Source organism: Cinclus cinclus, chromosome 8, assembly GCF_963662255.1.
Source record: "Cinclus cinclus chromosome 8, bCinCin1.1, whole genome shotgun sequence".
In the NCBI taxonomy this organism is placed as follows: domain Eukaryota; kingdom Metazoa; phylum Chordata; class Aves; order Passeriformes; family Cinclidae; genus Cinclus; species Cinclus cinclus.
In genome coordinates this window covers 22,079,406-22,096,551 of record NC_085053.1, presented here as the reverse complement: position 1 = coordinate 22,096,551, position 17,146 = coordinate 22,079,406, and the positions used below count along the sequence as shown (strand labels likewise).

At 57.4% G+C, this 17,146-nt stretch overlaps 1 protein-coding gene across 1 annotated transcript; it reads right to left on the bottom strand.

The window, feature by feature from the left end:
* Positions 1-1,929: 1,929 nt before the first annotated feature.
* Positions 1,930-5,724, bottom strand: TSPAN1 (tetraspanin 1). Its single transcript, XM_062497735.1, has 7 exons — positions 5,668-5,724; positions 4,513-4,719; positions 4,027-4,101; positions 3,253-3,351; positions 2,776-2,916; positions 2,238-2,321; positions 1,930-1,983 (listed from the first exon to the last, which is right to left on the bottom strand). Exons 1-7 carry the CDS (start codon positions 5,722-5,724, stop codon positions 1,930-1,932), a joined length of 717 nt encoding a protein of 238 aa, XP_062353719.1.
* Between the last annotated feature and the right edge of the window lie 11,422 nt (positions 5,725-17,146).

Genomic DNA, 17,146 nt, shown 5'->3' with positions numbered 1-17,146 from the left:
GAGGAGTTGCAAAGGTAGAAGCTAGCAGCTGGCCAGGCATCGCCCCTGAGCCTACTTCACCCCCCAGGGGTGATGGTGAGAGGGTATATGCCAGGAGCCAGCTCTGCAAGGCACCCCAAAAACAGGGGGCATAAGAGGACAGGGCCAGGTGTGCCCAGCTCTGTGCCAACTGGGTCCTGGGCACAATAGCACACCTCCAGGAAGAGGTTCCTGGCAGCTCTTACATCCTTGGAGTGGGAAAAGAGGCATAAAAGCCCTGACGTCACCCATGAGGTAACAGCGGTTTTCGATAGAACTGGGACCTAGTCACCTGTCCTGGAAAGACAAGGCTATTTTCCGGCAGCTTCTGCCCACACCTTGCCATGGGGCAGGGCCAAATCCCATGTCCCCAGGGCTGAGTAACCCAGTGGGGGAGGGGGTGCCCATGCTTGTCTCACCGGTCCCTGCCTGCTCCTGCCAGTGTCACAGGTACTAGAGGGTGCCAGACCACACCAGTGCCTCGGTACAGCCTCGTACCCAGGCAGGAGCTGATAAGGGGGTGCCATGGCAGGCACAGAGCAAGGCAGCACCTGGGGAGGCTGTTTGCGCACTGGCCTCTTGCCACCCACTCTGTCCTTCACCACCCCTGCCCCACAACCAGAGAGGCAGGAAGCCTCATGGCAAAAAGAGGGTGAAGGAGCTCTTGGCAGCACCCAGCCTGGGTATGCTTTTGAAATGGAGAAACAGAGGCAGAGCAAGCGTACCCTCAGGAGCAGAGAGGGAGTAGCAGGGGGGAAGGAGGGTGTCTAGAAACCCCCCAAGCCCACCCATACTTCCCACATCCCCACACAAAGAGGGAGGAGCAGGTGCATCACCCAGAGAAAGCAGGACAGTGCTGGGCTGGAGATGTTCAGAGGTATGTGGCAGGATCTGTCCCTCCTCACCCCCCTATTCTGGATTCCTGCAGGAACTCCCCAAGCCAGCCCCCAAGCTGTTGCTCAGTCTTTGACTGAGTGGTGTAAGGAAGCAGGGGCTGTTGCAGAGGGCAGGGGCTATAAAGGTAGTATCCCCTCCCTTTGCAAACAGAGGGCTGCTCTGTTTCCAAGCACCTGAACAGGTGAGGAGCCACAGGCAAGGGCAGGGCTGCAAGGACATGGAAGGGAAGGTAGGAGGGAGGGAAGGCAGCCCCCACCCCTGGCATCCCCCACCCCTGGCATCCCCCACCCCTGGCAGAGGGTATTTATTGAAGGCAGCACAAAGCTCAACTCCAGAAAATTTGTATCCAAGATGAAAAATATATTTGTATTTCTTAACAGCATAGAGAGGGGCTCAAGCACAACATGACAGGAGTTACGGGGCAGTCTCAGCCCCTGCAGAGTCAGGGACCACCAGGGCTGTCTTCATGCCAGGGAAGGGACAGAGACCAGCCAGGCCTTCTTTCAGGGGACTATATGGCAACAAGGCCAGAGGTGGAAGGAGTAGACACATCCCTAGTGAGGGTGTAGTTACCACCTCAAATTGGTGCAGGGGGACACGGTGGGGACAGTGTGAGAGCAGTACAGCACCCGCCTGCAGGAGTTTACCAAGACATCACTGTGCCATTACCAGATCAGCAGTCCTGAACAGCCCCTGTACTGCTTTAGCTCCTGCTGGCATCAACCAAACAGACCAAGCAGCCTCTCTATCAACACCCCCCCGCCAAAAAAAAAAAAAAAAAAATCAAAGAACACCCCAAATACTTATGTACAGGCTTCATATGCCACATTAAGTACAAAAATATACACAAACTCTACAGATCCCAGCTCAGTAGATCAAAATACAGCTACAAATCACAGTGCATAGGATAGCATCAGACCTAGAGAGGGATGGGGTCCCCCTGAGAGCGTGGCACACCACAGGTGCACCCCAGCATGGGGGGGTGGCAGGTCATCCTCCTGCCTCAGGGGAGGGTCACTTCTCATCCAGCCGACAGTACAGGTACATGGAAACTGCCATGGCCGCAATCTGGGGGTGGAAAGGTGCAAATCAGCCCCCTTAAATGTGGGCCCTCCCTCCCCTTCCCCACATGGGTTTGGGACACAGCCCTCCATCCCCAGTGCACTGGGAAGGGAGGGCTGGATGTGCTCAGGGAAGAAGGCTCAATAGCCTGGAGCTACAGGTGGTCCTGGAGCCACATCAGCCCCTGGCCGCCCCCAGGCTGGTCCCAGCCCCACCTCCAGGCACAGGAGGAGGCAGCACAGCAGTGCTCAGGCACTCACCTCCAAGGCAGCGATGCCGGCTGCCACGCCACCCGCCACTCCTGCATTGGTCCTGATTTCTTCCAAGATCTGTGGGAAACAGCCCTGCAGGAGGCAACCACAGGGGTGAGGATGGCAAGAGATGGAGATACCCCAACTGCCAAGGCACAGCATCCCCCAGAAAGGGAGGTACTGCTTCTCAACCCAGAGCACACAGCCATGGAGAAGGTCCAAGGCTTCAGGACCAACTCAGCCACTTCTCAGACCAAGTATTGGGTGGTAAGCAAGGAAAGGAAGGGAAGAAACAGGGAAATCACCCAAAAAGGCAGAGTAGTGCCTGGGTTCATGCCCAACACCAGGCATGCCACTCCATTCCTTTTAGGACCAGAGCAACATTTAGTTGTTTCTACCAGGGAACAAGCTGAGGTCACCACATCATTCCCCCAGAACTTAAAGCCTGTGGGACCACCGTGTGCAGAGCTGAGCTGTCCCTCCCCGTGCCCAGGCACACCCCAAGTCAGGCTCTGTCAGCAAGCAAGAGCTACCAGCAGACCCATACCTTGACAGCCTTTTCTGCAGCCAGTGTGCTGTTGCAGAGTGCCCCTGTGTCACCACAGCACTGGCTGGGGTAGCTGTGATATTTCCCATAAAAGTAGGAGTCATCAAAGTCTGTGTAGTTATTCAGGCCACAGCAGTGAACCTAAGAGAGAAGAGCATCCTTCAGTCTCCCTCCAGGCTCCAACACTGTCAGGACCCCACTGGCTCATGGAGAGTGCCACCCAGCTCAACCCTGCTTCAGTGGGCTTCTCAGTAGTCGCCTCAGGACCAGGATTTTGCCTCACACACCATCACATATAGCTCTCACCCCACTAGGTCCCAAGTGGGTAGTTCCCAGGAACCTGGGAAATTGAGGAGGTGGTGACAGGTCAGCACATCCAGGACTGTGATGTGTCCACACTTCCATCTCACTGTTCCACCCAGATGTGCACCACCTAGCCCAAGTTGGGAGGATCCCAACCCACAGGGCTCAGCACACCTCTGTCATGGTGACATTCCAGATCTGTGTGAATGTAGGATCCAGCCCATACTTCTCCTTCAGAAGCGGGGTCACCAGACCTGTCAGCAACGTCTCTGCCTGGAAGAAAGGGCAGAAAAACACCATCAGAGAAGGTCCTGGGGAGCACCACAGAGCTGGGCATCTCCATACTGGTCTCAGCCTAGAGAGGGGAGACCAGAAAGACCCAGAATGGCCAGAAGTCACACTACATTTGTTTGACCCACAGAGAGTTTTCCCCTTCCCTACTAACCAGGGATTTATGGCACCAAGGTCACTTATTCCCAGTGAGTCATCTGATAAGCTGTGTTAAGGGAGGGAGCCAGGAATGACTATTGCCCTGCAGTTGACTTCTCCAGTACTTAATGAGGCAGTCACCTTTCTCCCCAGGTGGTTTCTCAGGTGCCTAATAAGGGGGTGAGTTTGCTCAGCATAAGGCAATAGGGACTTCCTCCTACAGTGGCTCCTACCCTCAGAGGTGGGGAGGCGTCAAGCCTAAGCCTGTTAGGGAGTAAGAAGCTTGACAGAAAGAAGTGGGCAAAACTTGTCCTAAAAATATGAGGGTTATGCTGTAACAGGAGCCCCTGTTCCCACCACCCTCAGGCTACTCCAGCCTGCCCATGTAGCTGGTTCCAGCAGTGACCACTACACAGCTTCCACACCATGGGCAGCACTGCCAGGCCATGTCTCCTGTTTTCCCAAGGGGTAGGACAGGTCCCAGATCAGCCCAACCCAAGACTCAAGTATTGCACTCACAAGACCTGTGAAGACCAGAGCCACCACAGCAGCAGCAACTTCAGCAATGAAGATGATCAGCACCACTGAGAAGAACTAGGACACAGCAAGGGGAGGGAGGTCAAACTGACACCCAGAATCCTCAGGAGCCCCTGGACTCATCTGCTTCCCCAGGGCTCCAGCCCTCCTGCCTCATTGCCTTCAGCTCTGCTCCTGGGCAGGAGCAGCATAATCTTGGGGTCCTTCAGCCCTCCACCTGCGTGGGGCTGAGCTCTCTGGACATGCTCCAAGAGAGAAACCTCAACTCAGCACTCCCTCCCACCTCCACCCACCCTTTCCTGGGGCAGACTTTGAGTCCAGCACTGCATTTCCAAGGGCCACCCAGACTACCACTACACAGACACAGCCACAGACATCATCTCCACATAGAAATCTGCCCATCAGGTCTCCCCCACCACAGACCCAGCCCAAACAAGGCCTGATAAAGGAGGTCAGTCAGGTCCATACCATCATCAGGAGACATTTGCTCTCCTTCTGGGCACCATAGCACCCAAGGAAGCCAATCACCAGGAGGATGGCACCAATGACGATGAGGAGATAGGCCACATTCACAACCTGCAGGACGCTAGAGGATAGCGCCCCAAATATATTCAGGAATGACTCTCCATCCACTTTGACCCAGATGCCAACTCCCAGGAGGGTCCCACCACTAAGCTGGAAGAAGAACGGCAATGTCAGCTTCCAGATAGGCACAAGATTTGGTATTTGGGAAAGGCCCTGGCACAGGTGTTTCTCCCCTCAGCAGTTTTTCACCATACCAAGCAAGACTTTGTAGCACTGCTGGCAGCTCAGGGCATTGCCAGACAGGGCAGTACCCTGAAACACACCCCACCAGCAGAACATCCCCTGGGCAGTGTCACAGCTGCCCTCCTCCCCAGCCCAACAAGTTTCAGTGCCAGCAGTGGAACAGCCAAACCAGCAGTGCCACCAGCCTCCCATTGTCCCCAGTTCAGACACTGGCCACCAGCAGGATGCCACAAGTTCCTCCATATAGGCAAGGTCAACTTTGGGCCGCCTGAGGTCTGTGCCAGCTCGACCTTCCCCAGCACAGTCAAATCCACGCCGGAGCTTTATAGAGGGAGTGTTTCAGCAGAGCAAGCCGGGAGGCTCTGCACCCCCTCCTTCCCAAGGCTGGATCCTACCATACCCTCTTCCAGGTGGCTCCTGCAGAACCAGGGCAGCTCTTGTGAGCTCTGCTACCCTTCGCCCTGGGTGGGAGTAGAGCCTGCATGTGCTCTAAATTCCCGACATCCAAGAACCCCAAAGCCACAGTAACACACGGGGGCTGCTCTCCTACAGAGGTAGAGCCCCCAGGCGAGGACGCAGCGAAGTCCCCTGTTCTGGGGCACTCAGCATCTTCCCAAGCTTCAGCGCAGCAAAGGACAGGGGCAGCTGATGCAATAGCCACTGTCCCCAGAGCACGGCACAGCCCTCCGGGCTTTGCAAGTCCCACCTACACCCACCTGCCCACACTCTCCACCCCATCGTCCACAGAAAGGAGCCCGGAGAGGCAGGAGAGCCCAGCCACGCCGACCCCACACCCGGCTCCGGGGGTTCCCCGGGACCCCCTCCCGCAGACCCCACTCCCCGGGGCACACTTACGAAGATGGCCAGGTTGAAGAGGATCATCATAACCTTGATAAAGGTGAAGCACCCCATCTTTGCACCTGGGGAAGAGTGGAAAGGTTACCGGGAGAACCCCCCCCCCCCCCCCCCCAGCACAGCTGCTGCTGTCCCGAGAGCTCCGCGCACCTCCAGGGGGTTCCCACGGGCGGGGAGGGACGGAGCCCAACTTACCTGAAGGGAGAGCAGACCCCGACCCCACCAACACGCACCGTCCTGTCCTGCCCCAGCCCGCTCTACCTCCACCGCCCCGCCGGTGCCGCCTTTTAACCGGGCGCGGCTCGGAGCCGCCCCCGCCCCGTCCGGCCCCGCCGGGGCCACCCGTCGGTGTGGCGGGGAGCCCGGAGCCCTGCTGCCCTCTGCTGCTGGCAGCCCCCGTGAGACGCGCTCCCGGCTCCCTGCCTGCGTCCTCCCTCCTGCCGTGGGGACATTGAGGGACAGCGGTGTCAGCCTCGGAGGTGTTTCATCCTGTGCAGCTTGCGGGTGCCACCCTGCCGCCCTCCTCCCCATGCTGGGCTTTGAGCTTGGGGTTTTCCAGCTGTGGGTACCCCCAGCACTCACAGACCCCGGGTCACAGCCTCCCTCTGCCAGCCAAGGCTGAGGTACCCCATCTGCGCAGGCTGATTCTGTGGGTGACCTGCTGCTCTCCCTTCTCGGCACCACTCAGACAGGGATCTCTCCAAAACTCTTAATTTCCAGTATCCAGGGCCAAAAGTGAAGCCGGCAAAGGAGGGCGCTGGGGAACGGCCGCACGAGCCGGTTTGCAAAGGAAAAGCCAAAGCTGCACGGGCCGTGCCCCACTGCTGCACAGGGAGGTGGATTCTTGCTGGCAGGGACGCAACAGGGTGGCAGCGGGAGAGGACAGTGACAGCCACGACAGATGCCAGCAGTGGAGCAGTCAGCAGAGACCTGCCATTGCCTAAGGGCTGCCAAAAGTGATTTTCTTTGGAAAGACGCTTTGAAACAGGGCTGGTTTCCCACACAGGACGATTGCAAGAGCCACACCGCACAAGAGGGGGATGTTTCCTCCCCAGGCCTTACCCTGGCAGTGGTCCTTGCCCATCCAGTGCACCTTTGTGGCAGGAGCTTGTGCTGGTCCCCTCAGTGTGTCCCTGCAACTTGCCATCAAACCACAGAGTGATGCAGGAGGCAGGGGAAACCTCATCCTGCAGGAAACCAGGCTCTGTGTGCTCAGCACACTCCACCCCGCACCCAGCTCCCCCAAAACCCCATAGCACATTCCCTTCCTGGCTGTAATGATACATTTCAACAGGATGAAGTCAGCCCCACTGGGCTCCAGCCAAATCACAGTGGTATTTGGGGGAAGCCTCTAACCCTCCCAGGCACCCTGGGTATGAACACAACCCGTGCTGCAGCTGGGGGCTGTAGCCCTCACCCCCTCACTGCCTGTAGCCTCAGCCCCTTTCTGCAGCAGCTGCCAAGGAAGTTGCTCAGAGTCAGGGCCAAGCCTTCATTCCTCTCCCAAAGAGGGACTGCTCCAAAACCCCCTCTTATATTGACCCTCTCCCAAAAGTTGCCCCAAACCAGCCTGACCTTGTTTGCTGCACAAAATTCCCCATACCAAAAATAATTTTTGGCCAATATGTGAATACTTGCTCTCCTTCCTAGTCACTGTCAGCCACAGGGGAAAAACAAGGACAAGCTATGCACTGTTCCCCTCACCTCCTGCAGTGCCTGGTGCCACAGCCTGGGGTTCGACTGCTCCCCAGCATCACCCACCTGAGCCCCATCAGGGAGCCAGGGCTGGATTTTCTGGTTCTCTGGGAAGGTCTGACCTGACCACAGAAGGACAAGTCCAGTGACATTCCCATGTCCCTCCTGCTCAGCAAGGCCACGCCATGTCCCCACTGTCCCCATCCTCTCCCACAGGTCAGCTGGATCCTGAGCAACCCCTTCCCTGGAGCATGGGGATGCCTCTAACCAGGGCATGGGCAGCAAAGCTCCCCCAAGCAGCCCAGCCCTGGGAGACTGAGAGCAGGGAAGTGGCCTCAGTTTCCCTCGTGGTAAAGCACTGGGTAAGAAGCCCCAGGCACCGCCAGCCATGGAGACCAGCCAAGTCTGTGACTGACAGGATTTTGGGATATCCCCAGCCAGGTGAGTCCTTTGCAAAGGGCTTTCACATGTCTGTTTTGGGCTGGCAGCATCTACCCAGCTGTCTGTCCAGCATCCAGACACCTGGGCAGTCAGGATGGATGGACACACTGCAATGTGCCAGCAATGAACCTGACTTTGGGTTTGCAGATGGAGGTTACTGAATGTGGCAAATTTGTGCTGAATTCATCACTTCCCACCTCCTGATGCAGAGAAACAAATATCTACATCAGCCAAAAGTTTTTGATGTTTTGAAATATTTCAGTTCTCGAAAGGTCTCAAAGCATTTTGGCTGGAGAGCTGGGGAAATCCCAATTCCCCCACCTTGGGAGGGACCAGGCAGTGGGACCACACCGATTTCCCTGTGGCTGCACCTCCCGCTTCCGGGGGAATCCTCCCCATTTCTGTGGCCATGTGCAAAACCACGACTTGAGTTCCAAAAGCAGGAGCTGCCCCGTGTGGTGCTGCGATCTCTGCCACGCGGGGCCCGGGCTGTAAATCCAGCAGTGATAAGGGGGGCTGCCAGCGTTTCCCAGCAGTGCATTGCCCGGTGTGCGTCCCTCAGGAGGAGGACCTGTCCCTGTGCCTCACGCAGCCGATGGCAATCACGGTGCTGTCCCAACTGTGTGAATAACGACACCAGTGAGGGGCTCGATGACAGCGTCCCTCCTTTGTGCCGGGCTGAGCTTCCTGCCCTGCGTGTCCCCCCACGGCCGGCCCCGGAGCCTGCCCACCCCTCCAGATCACATCTCCGTGTTCCTCACGCGTGTCCAAGCCGGCAAATCCCCGTCGCATTAGTTTCTAAGGGCCACGCCGAGGCGGTAACTGCCCTAAAGCCAAGCCGAAGGCTTTGGGGCAAAATGGGGAGACCAGCCAGGGCTTCAAACACTCAGGGCTTCAACACCTCTTCACCCCTGCTGCAGCACAGGGAACATGACTGGGGAAGCATGACTGTGGGGAGGGCAGCATCTGACTGTTCACAGTCAACTCTGACTCTGTCCCACCAACAGCAACAGCAGCATGGTGCCAGCAGAAATGGGACAAGGGAGAGAAAAAACCCTTTTAATCCCCAAGTACCAGCAGCTGGGTTGGATCCAGCTGGGGAGTGGGGCAATGGGGGCTGTGTGCTGCTGCCCTGCACCATCAGGCCATGCACTACAGGAAAAGGAGGGGACGTTTGCTGAAATTATAGATTAGAAGGGTCATATATCTCCTGCATTGCTCTGCTGGCCTCTGTGTCTGCCTCCTCAGTTTTCCCAGAACTTGGGACTCCTCCTTGGACTTCATGCCACCCCTGCACTGCTGCCTGCAGTGGCTTGGATTCAGCCAGCATGCATTTCCCAGAGCCCGTGTTTTAGGTACCATCTATTTTTAGGATGTCCAACCTGCAGCAAAGACAAGGAGCTACAACCATTTCAGAGAAGTCAGCATGGGAAGCAAGGATTTAGAAAAAAAAAAAAAAACAAACACAAAACCAACAACCAAAGCAAGCCTTTGAGCCTTTGGGAACATCACATCCACCTCTCTGTACCTCACAGACAGACAAATACTGGGATAGCTTATCCAAGCTCAGGAGGAGAGCAAGGAACCAGAGCATCCCTGAGCTGGGATTCTCCATGACGTCTCCTGCCTGTCCTATGCATGTTTTTTAGCCTGGTTAAGGGATGGGTTTCTGTGTGGGTGCACAGGGAGAGCTGGCTGGCATAAGGGGGGGTGTCCATGGGGTGCTGGTCCTTTCCTGTCCTTTTGCACCCCTAAGGATGGATGGAGACCCGCAGATGGGAGATCTCCATCCTACAGAGGATGCAATTTGGGAGCAGAGATGCTGCATCTGGGAATGAAGTCATCCACCTACTCCTACAATTCTCCCTCCTCCTGCTCGGTAGCCGGGTGCCCCCCGCCCCCCGACGCGCTGCGGCGGGGGGGCCGCCCGGCTACCGAGCAGGAGGAGGAGGAGGAGGAGGAGGAGGAGGAGGGACGCTGACATCACCGCCGGAGCGCGGCTCGGCGGGGCCGGGAGCCGGCTCCGCTCCGCTCCCGCTCTCCGCTCCCGCCGGTGGAGCCACCGCGCCCGGTAAGGCTGGAAGGGCGGCGGGAGGGCTCTGGGAGGAGGGTGGATGGATGGACAGACAGACGGCTGCTGCTCATCATCCCTCCATCCCTCTTCCAAGGGATCCTGCTGGAAGCTGGGGGACACAGTGGGTCGGTAGCAGCACAGTCTTTCCCCCTAGGGATGATGTCACTCTTGGAGGAATATATAAAAAAATGCACCAAAAAAAAAAAAAAAAAGAAATAAAAGAAATAAAATAAAATCAAACCCACATGAAAAACCTACATCTTCATTTGCCAGCTCCGTGCAGCAATGCCAGGCTGGAGCTGCCGGAGGGGAGCTGCGTGCGGCAGGAGGTTTCTCAGCACATATGTCTATTTTAAAAACCCGTGGCGTGATCTCTTGCCCTACTTTCCAGACTCTTGCCGGTACTTTCCTTGCGTGCAGTGGCCGAGCCCTGCTAGCGGGGGCTCCCTGGGAAGCAGGAGCCGAGTGAGCCACTGGGCTCTCCCCGGTGCCGGGAGGTTGGGATGTGGAACGGGCACGATGTTGAGGTCAAGGCAGAGGTTTGGTCACTAACGCGCTGCCTTTCTCTCCGGCAGAGGAGGGATGTCCCCAGCACGGTGCGGATGAGGCCAGACTAAGGAGGACCCACGATTGTCCCCTCCACCCGCATTAGCCTCATTCAGTGCCCTCCGTTTGCCCCGGTGAAGAAACAGCTCCTTACCCACACCTGAGCCAACGAGTCTTGGTGTGGCTCCACAGCAATTTTGGTGTTGGAGGGTCAGGAGCCGCTCTCCGTCTCGCAGATTTTCCAACACTGAGGTTTTCATCGTGTGCTCCCAAGCCCGGGCACAGCTGGGCCCACAGTGCCGGGCTGGCAGGGCCACTGTGACCCAGGCCACGCCACGCCATGGCCTCCTCAGACGGGCTGCAGTACCGGGCTCTCTACGAGTACCAGAAGGACCGGGAGGAGGACCTGGCGCTGTGCCCTGGGGATGTGCTGACGGTCAGCAGGGCCGGGCTGCTCAGCAGCCCCAACTACAAGGACGGGGACGAGAGGAACCCCCAGGGCTGGCTGCACGGCGTCAACGAGCGCACCAAGGAGCGCGGAGACTTCCCCGGCACCTACGTGGAGTACCTGGGTCCCACCCGCATCGCCAGCTCCGCCACCAAGGCCAGGCCACGGCCCCTGCCCCTGCCACCTGCTGGGACCCCCACGGCCTGGGGTGAGTGTGAGGGGAGCAGGGAGGTGGGACCCCACGGGCGGGTGTCCCCTGCAAGATGGTGAGGGTGGTGTGGAGCTGGGGTGGATGCTTGCAGCTGAGGTGGCTTGGTGGGAAACCGCGCTCGGGATGGGGATCCAGCCCCAGCAAAAGAAGTTGTCCTAGGAATTATCTGCCCTGGTGTATAGAGGCAGTCTCAGGAGAGGGAGGGGATGCCCTGGGTGTCGCTACCCCGCAGGCAAACATCCTGCAGGGATTGGTCCTCCCCAGCATCCCAGGCTGGATGCTGTGCTGGCATGGGGTGTCCAAGGGGATCCACATCCATGGAAGTGCAGGAGAAGATGCAAGGCCCCTTTGGCCCCTCAGAGAGGAGCAGAAAGCCCCATGGTGATCCCTGGGGACCTTTTTTCCAAGTGCTCCTCTCCCCACCACTGCGGCACCTGATTCAGGCTGCTCTCAGTGCCCGGGCGAGTGCTGGCCCTCCGCCAGCTCCAAGCCTCACTGTCACTTTTCGCAAGCTGGGACAGGGGACAATCTTGGCAAGAGGTGTGGTCAGTCTCTAGTGGCTCCTCTGTCCCTGGGGACTGCAGCAGAGCCCTTCTGGGGACATTTGGCAGGACCCCTCCTGGCACAGGGGCCTCCAGCCATTTCTCTGCCTGGATCTGCCGAGCCTGTGCAGCCAGCTCTGCCCTCACCACTCACTGTGGCCAAGTGCATTGAGGCTAAGATTTCACAGCAGTAGTACAATGTATATGAGCTAAAAAACAATAAAGCCAGAGTAAGAATCCCATCCCTTCCAGCCAGGCACATCCCAGTGACCCCAGTCAAAGTCATGGTGCTCTCCTGCCCTGGGATGTATGGAGTAGAAATTGCTGTCTGTGCTGGCCTGGGCTGGGAGAGCAGCTCACCTTCAGCTGTGGCAGGAAAACCTGCCCAGCTGCTGGTCTGGTACCTCAGACACCCTCCTCGCCCAGTTTAGGACCAGTGTGGTAACCACAGGAGCAGTCCCTGTGCTGGCTGAGCATTGGATGTGCCTTGGTCTGGGGTTAGAGTGCACTCACTGATGAGGAGCCTGTCTCACTTCAAAATACAGTTCAGGACCCCCTTGTCACTGTGATTTGAGGTGGGGATCACCTGGCTCCTGGGCTGAGCATGGCACCATCCATGTACATGTGTGGGGTTGCCATGCAGTGACTGATGTGCAGCCCCACAACCACATGGAAAGGATACTGGGCTCCCCCCATACACCTCCCCTCCCCAAAATGCAGGTGCTCCTCCCCAACCAGTGCACCAAGGCAGCCGCAGTCCCAGCAGCACTGGTGAGTCTCTGTGAGCAGCTACGTGCTGGATTTGCAGGAGAGTGCAGGCCACTTTTTGGGGGTGTTTATCCTGCTGGACAAGGGGCTTGAGGCCCCCTGCCCACTCCAGCTCAGTGCTGAGCCCTCTGACTGTTCAGCAGGCAGAGCCCTGGAAAACTCAGTGCTGTGTGGAGATTTGGGGTCAGACAGGAGCAGACCCCAGGGCTCTCCAGCCCTGCTCACCAGGGAAGGTGAAGCCACCTTCTTGTTTCTGCCTTTGCTGCTCCTCACACGGGGTGGTCCCATGGGCTCCTCTCTGAGGGAAATGTGCCCAGGGACCCCTGCCCACAGGTGCTGGGGATGTGGAGATTCCCTACAAATCAAAGAATATCCACAGCAAGAAGCTCTTCCTGACTGGAGAGCCTGGCCCACCTGGAAGGTCTTGGTGTGGGCACCTCAGCCCTGCATGCACTCAGGTGAAAGGACAACAAAATCTTAAAAAATGTAAAATCCATAGTTTTTAGTAGGGAAAAAAGCCCTAAAACCAGGCTTTGGTGTAGGCTGGGGAGGGCTCTGCCATCTGCAGGATGTGCTCTGGCCATGGCCAGGTGTCCAGCCCTGCTGTCCAGGGGAACACTGGGTGATGTGCCATGGGGTGCCCCTCCCTGGGTGCCTTTCCTGGGGCAATGCCAGGGTGTGCGGGCACCTCAGCAGGGGACGTTCTGTCCCACAGCCACGTCTTCTGCAGCACAGGAGCAGTGTGTGCCATTTTGTGACAGTTTAAACTCAAACCTCCCATCTCACAGGGTTCCCCTTGGAGTAAAAATCTCCAACATCCTCTTGGAAGAGAAGGTACTTTTGTTTTGGTTTGGGTTTTCCTGGTTTGTGGGTTTGTTTTTTTTTTTTTTGTTTGTTTGGTTTTTTTTTTGTTGTTGTTGTGTTTGTTATTTTTTAATTCTTCCCGTACTGATTCTACTTCCAGATGGAGGTTTGAGGGATGTTTTTCTGTCAAAAAAAAGTTCTGATTTATATTTCTGCAACAGCAGCGTATTCCCCCACCCCTGAGTGCCCTCAGTTCCCACCAAGCCCTGGTGCCACACAGGGATCCTGATCTGGCTCAGGCCATGGAGGAATCCCTGAATGACAGACACTGCATGTCCCAGCCATGCCTTCGAGCCAGGGCTGGCTCTGCAGGGAGGTATGGTCCTTTTTTTAATTAAATAACATCCCAAAAATGGTTCTGCAGCAGAACCGAGCCCCAGGGGACTTCCAAGATCTTGCAGGCTGTTTTGCCCCTGATTTGGTGTTCTGGGCAGCACCACTGCCATGAGGCATCACCCCCACTTCTCCTGGGGCTGGAGTTGAGTGGGGCATCAGGATGCTGGGGTCCAGCCTGGCACAGCTTGGGGCCATTCCTGCCATTCCCAGCAAGGAGAAAGTTATTTTTTTTGCAGTTACCACCTTTCCACCAAGCCATTGATTCGGAGGAAAAGCCCAGTTTCCCTAATTACAAAACCACTCATGCAGTGGGGACATTTTTGCATGAGCTTCCAAAGATGTGCTTTACTTTTAACCCTGAAATCTTCCCCGTTCCCACCCAAAGCAACAACACACTCTCACTGGGTGGCAGAGGGCACCCCTTGCTGTGTTTGGGGGTTGTGACCATGGCTGGCACCCATGAATGCCGGTTTTGCACCCTTATCTGTTCTCCAGAGAGCACCAGGGCATCACCATGGTGGGGATCAGAGCCTGGATCTACCTGTTGCAGCCAGGTTGTGTTGTTTGCAAAAGGTTGAAGGCAGTGTGGTCCTGCCCAAAGTCCCTCTTATATATATATATAATTTTTTAGCCTTTCCACATGCTGTCCGTGCTGCAGCAGTCACACACAGCCCTGGTGTGCTGCAGCCAGTGGCAGCCCCTGTCAGCCCCCTGCCTCTGCCTTTCTGGGGGTCTCAAGGCCACTAAAGCTGGGTCTCCAGCTCCTGCCTCGTGTCACTATGGGCTGTGAGTGATGAGAGGGGTAGTCTCAGTGCCGTGGGAAGAGTGGTGGGGAAGGGGTTTTGCCTTGGAGGATCTCCATGCCCAGGATGGGATGCTCCCCACGGGCAGGGCACATGTCTGAGCAGGTCTTTGCATCTCAGCAAGCAGCTGAGCCCCCAACGGTGACTTTTATTGCAAAAAGAGGATAAAATACAGGGAGAAGTGCTCCAAAATTAGACATGCATGAACCAAAGTGTTGGTTGCGGCTGTGCCAATGCAGCAGCTTGATTCTGTCCTGGGGCAGCTGGGGAAAGTGGAATTCCTGCAGGCTGGAATTTCCAAACCCCTTCTCCCCTTCTTTGCACCACAGGACTCCCAGGGCAAGCAGAGCTCACCGAGCACCCCGCCCTCCCCGAGCAGGCGCTGCTGACCGTGGCCAGGCTCATCGAGGCGCTGGAAAAACAAGGTACGGAGAACCAGGGTCCCCACCTGCAGGGCACGGCCGGGTGGGTGCACACACAGCCACCTGCTCCGCCCCGTTCAGAGCAGCCTCAAGAGCATCGCCAGAGCCCAACCTCTCCCCCTGCTCCCCAGTCCCCGTGGGCAGCGCGGTGTTCTCATCCCTGCCTGCTTCCCCAGGGTCGGGAAGAGGAGGTGGGCTCAGCACTAACTCCTCTCTCCTGTCTGTGTCCCAGGGCTCGACAGCGAGGTGCTCTACAGGTCCGGTCCCGGCGTGCTGGCGGATGCTGAGCTGAAGCAGGCCCTCCTGGCTGGTGAGTTCCAGAGCTGTTCCCAGCAGGGAAGGGGGCCGTGGAGGTGATGCTGCTCTGGCAGGGAGGGGTTAGGGCGCCAACATCATCCCAGCCTTAATCCCAGCTCGGTGAGGTCCGGCCTGCATGCGGACTCCCCGTCTTCTCCCCGTGTGATGCAGCTAAAAGCAATACAGGTGCAGGGCAGGGGCGCTTCAGTAGAATCTTCTTTTGGTGGGGGGGCGGGGGAAAAATACTTGGGTTTTTAAATCTCTATTTTAAATTTCTGAGAAGCAGGGCAGGGAGAAAGCCTCTTGCGGATAGGGAAAAAGAAAGAGGAAAGGGAAAGCTGATTATTTACAATAACGGGAAGCTGTTTGCAGGACTTAGGGGCATGAGCAGGGTTGGGGGGGGAAGGGGAAAATCCATCTCCCCGTACCTGCTTCTAAATCCACGGCTCGGATAGGATGGCACATGGCGGGAGGCGGGGGTAGGCGATGGATCCGGCGTGCCTCTCAAATCTGGATTTTTTTGGGGGTGGGGGGCGCATGGAGCGTCCCCATCCTCCGGCCGCGGTGCCCAGAGGGCGGCACTGTGACACCAGGCACGGGCGGCCCCACACAGCCCCGGGCTGGCCCCGCATCCCTCCGCATCCCGGGCGCCGCCGGCCGGGGGGCGGCGGGAGCCGGGCGGTGTTGCTGGGGAGAAGGGCTGTGATGAAATCGCTATATTAAGCACCATGACCTCATCGCTTCCCGCGCACCGGGAGCCGAGTCCCGCCGGGCGGGGAAGGAGGGATGTAGGAGAGGAGAGCTAGAGCTCCCAGGGATGCTCCTTCCCTGCTGCCCGAACAGGGCGGCGCTCCCCGCGGAGGCGATGGGGTTTGGGGGCACCCCACCACCCCGCTCTTCTCCCCGAGCTGTGGGATGAGGAAGCCCGGAGCAGGGGGTGCTCTTCTTCACAGCCTTGTACCCTGAGCCAGATTTACTGGCTGAGCTCTGGAGGAGGTGAAGTCTTCCGAGAGCAATCCTCTGGACTCCCCCGGGCACTGGTGCCTGGGCTGGGCACGGGCAGCAATACCAGCACGAGAAGGATGTTTTGTTTTCCAAACATGCAGGAGTTATGGGTACTCCGTTCTTCCCATGCAGCTGGTGCAGCATCCCAGGCAGGTCCAGGGCTCCCACAGAGCAGCACCACAGCAGTTACTGCCAAAATCCTGCTCAGTCTTAGGAGACCCTCCCAGCCCAGGGGCAAACCCCACTGGCCTGGCCAGAGCTCTGGGCACTTGGTGGGTCTGTCCAGGTCTGTCCCTCTCCCATGGCAGGGCCCAGCACTGGTCAGAGAAATGCCATTGCGGTTTTCAAAACATTTGAAAGCCCTTAAAAATCACCAGCAGCACTGGGAGACTTGATACTCCCAAGCCCACATCTCCTCTGGGACCAAAATCTTTAATTGGGCACCTCAGGGGGCTGCTCCAGGTGCTCAGCAGAACTCATCTGGGTAAAGTCAGAGCTCCCCAGAGCTGGAGGGGGTAGGACAAGTCTCACACTTATTAGCTCTCAGCTGAAGGGGCTGATGCTCAGCTATGCCAGAGGGATGCTTTGGAACAGGATGATATTCCTTCCAGAGTCAAGCATTCCAGCAGAGGCCAAGCTTGGCAGCCTGGTCCTACTGCAACCTCCTGCAGACCACAGACCAAGTCATGCTTCCCCAGAACCCTGCTGGAACCCATACTGGGCTCAGGAGGGCAGAGAGCATCTCTGCTTTATCTCCCACACAAGCCCTCTCATTGAATTTGGTGAAATAAAACAGCCCTACTGGAATATTGGAGTTTGCTCACCTCATGTGTGAGGAGACAGAGGCAAGAGTCACATTTCCTTTCTTCCTGTGCTCTTGGTGGTTTACCCCTCCAGTATCCCATCTCTGCCAGCAGCCTGCCTGCAAAAGTCAAGCTTCATCTTGGGGAATGGGGAGAAATTGGAGCCAGGGTTGGTGGATGCTGGAACCAAACCATGTCTCAGCTGGGGATAAAACCAGGTTCCC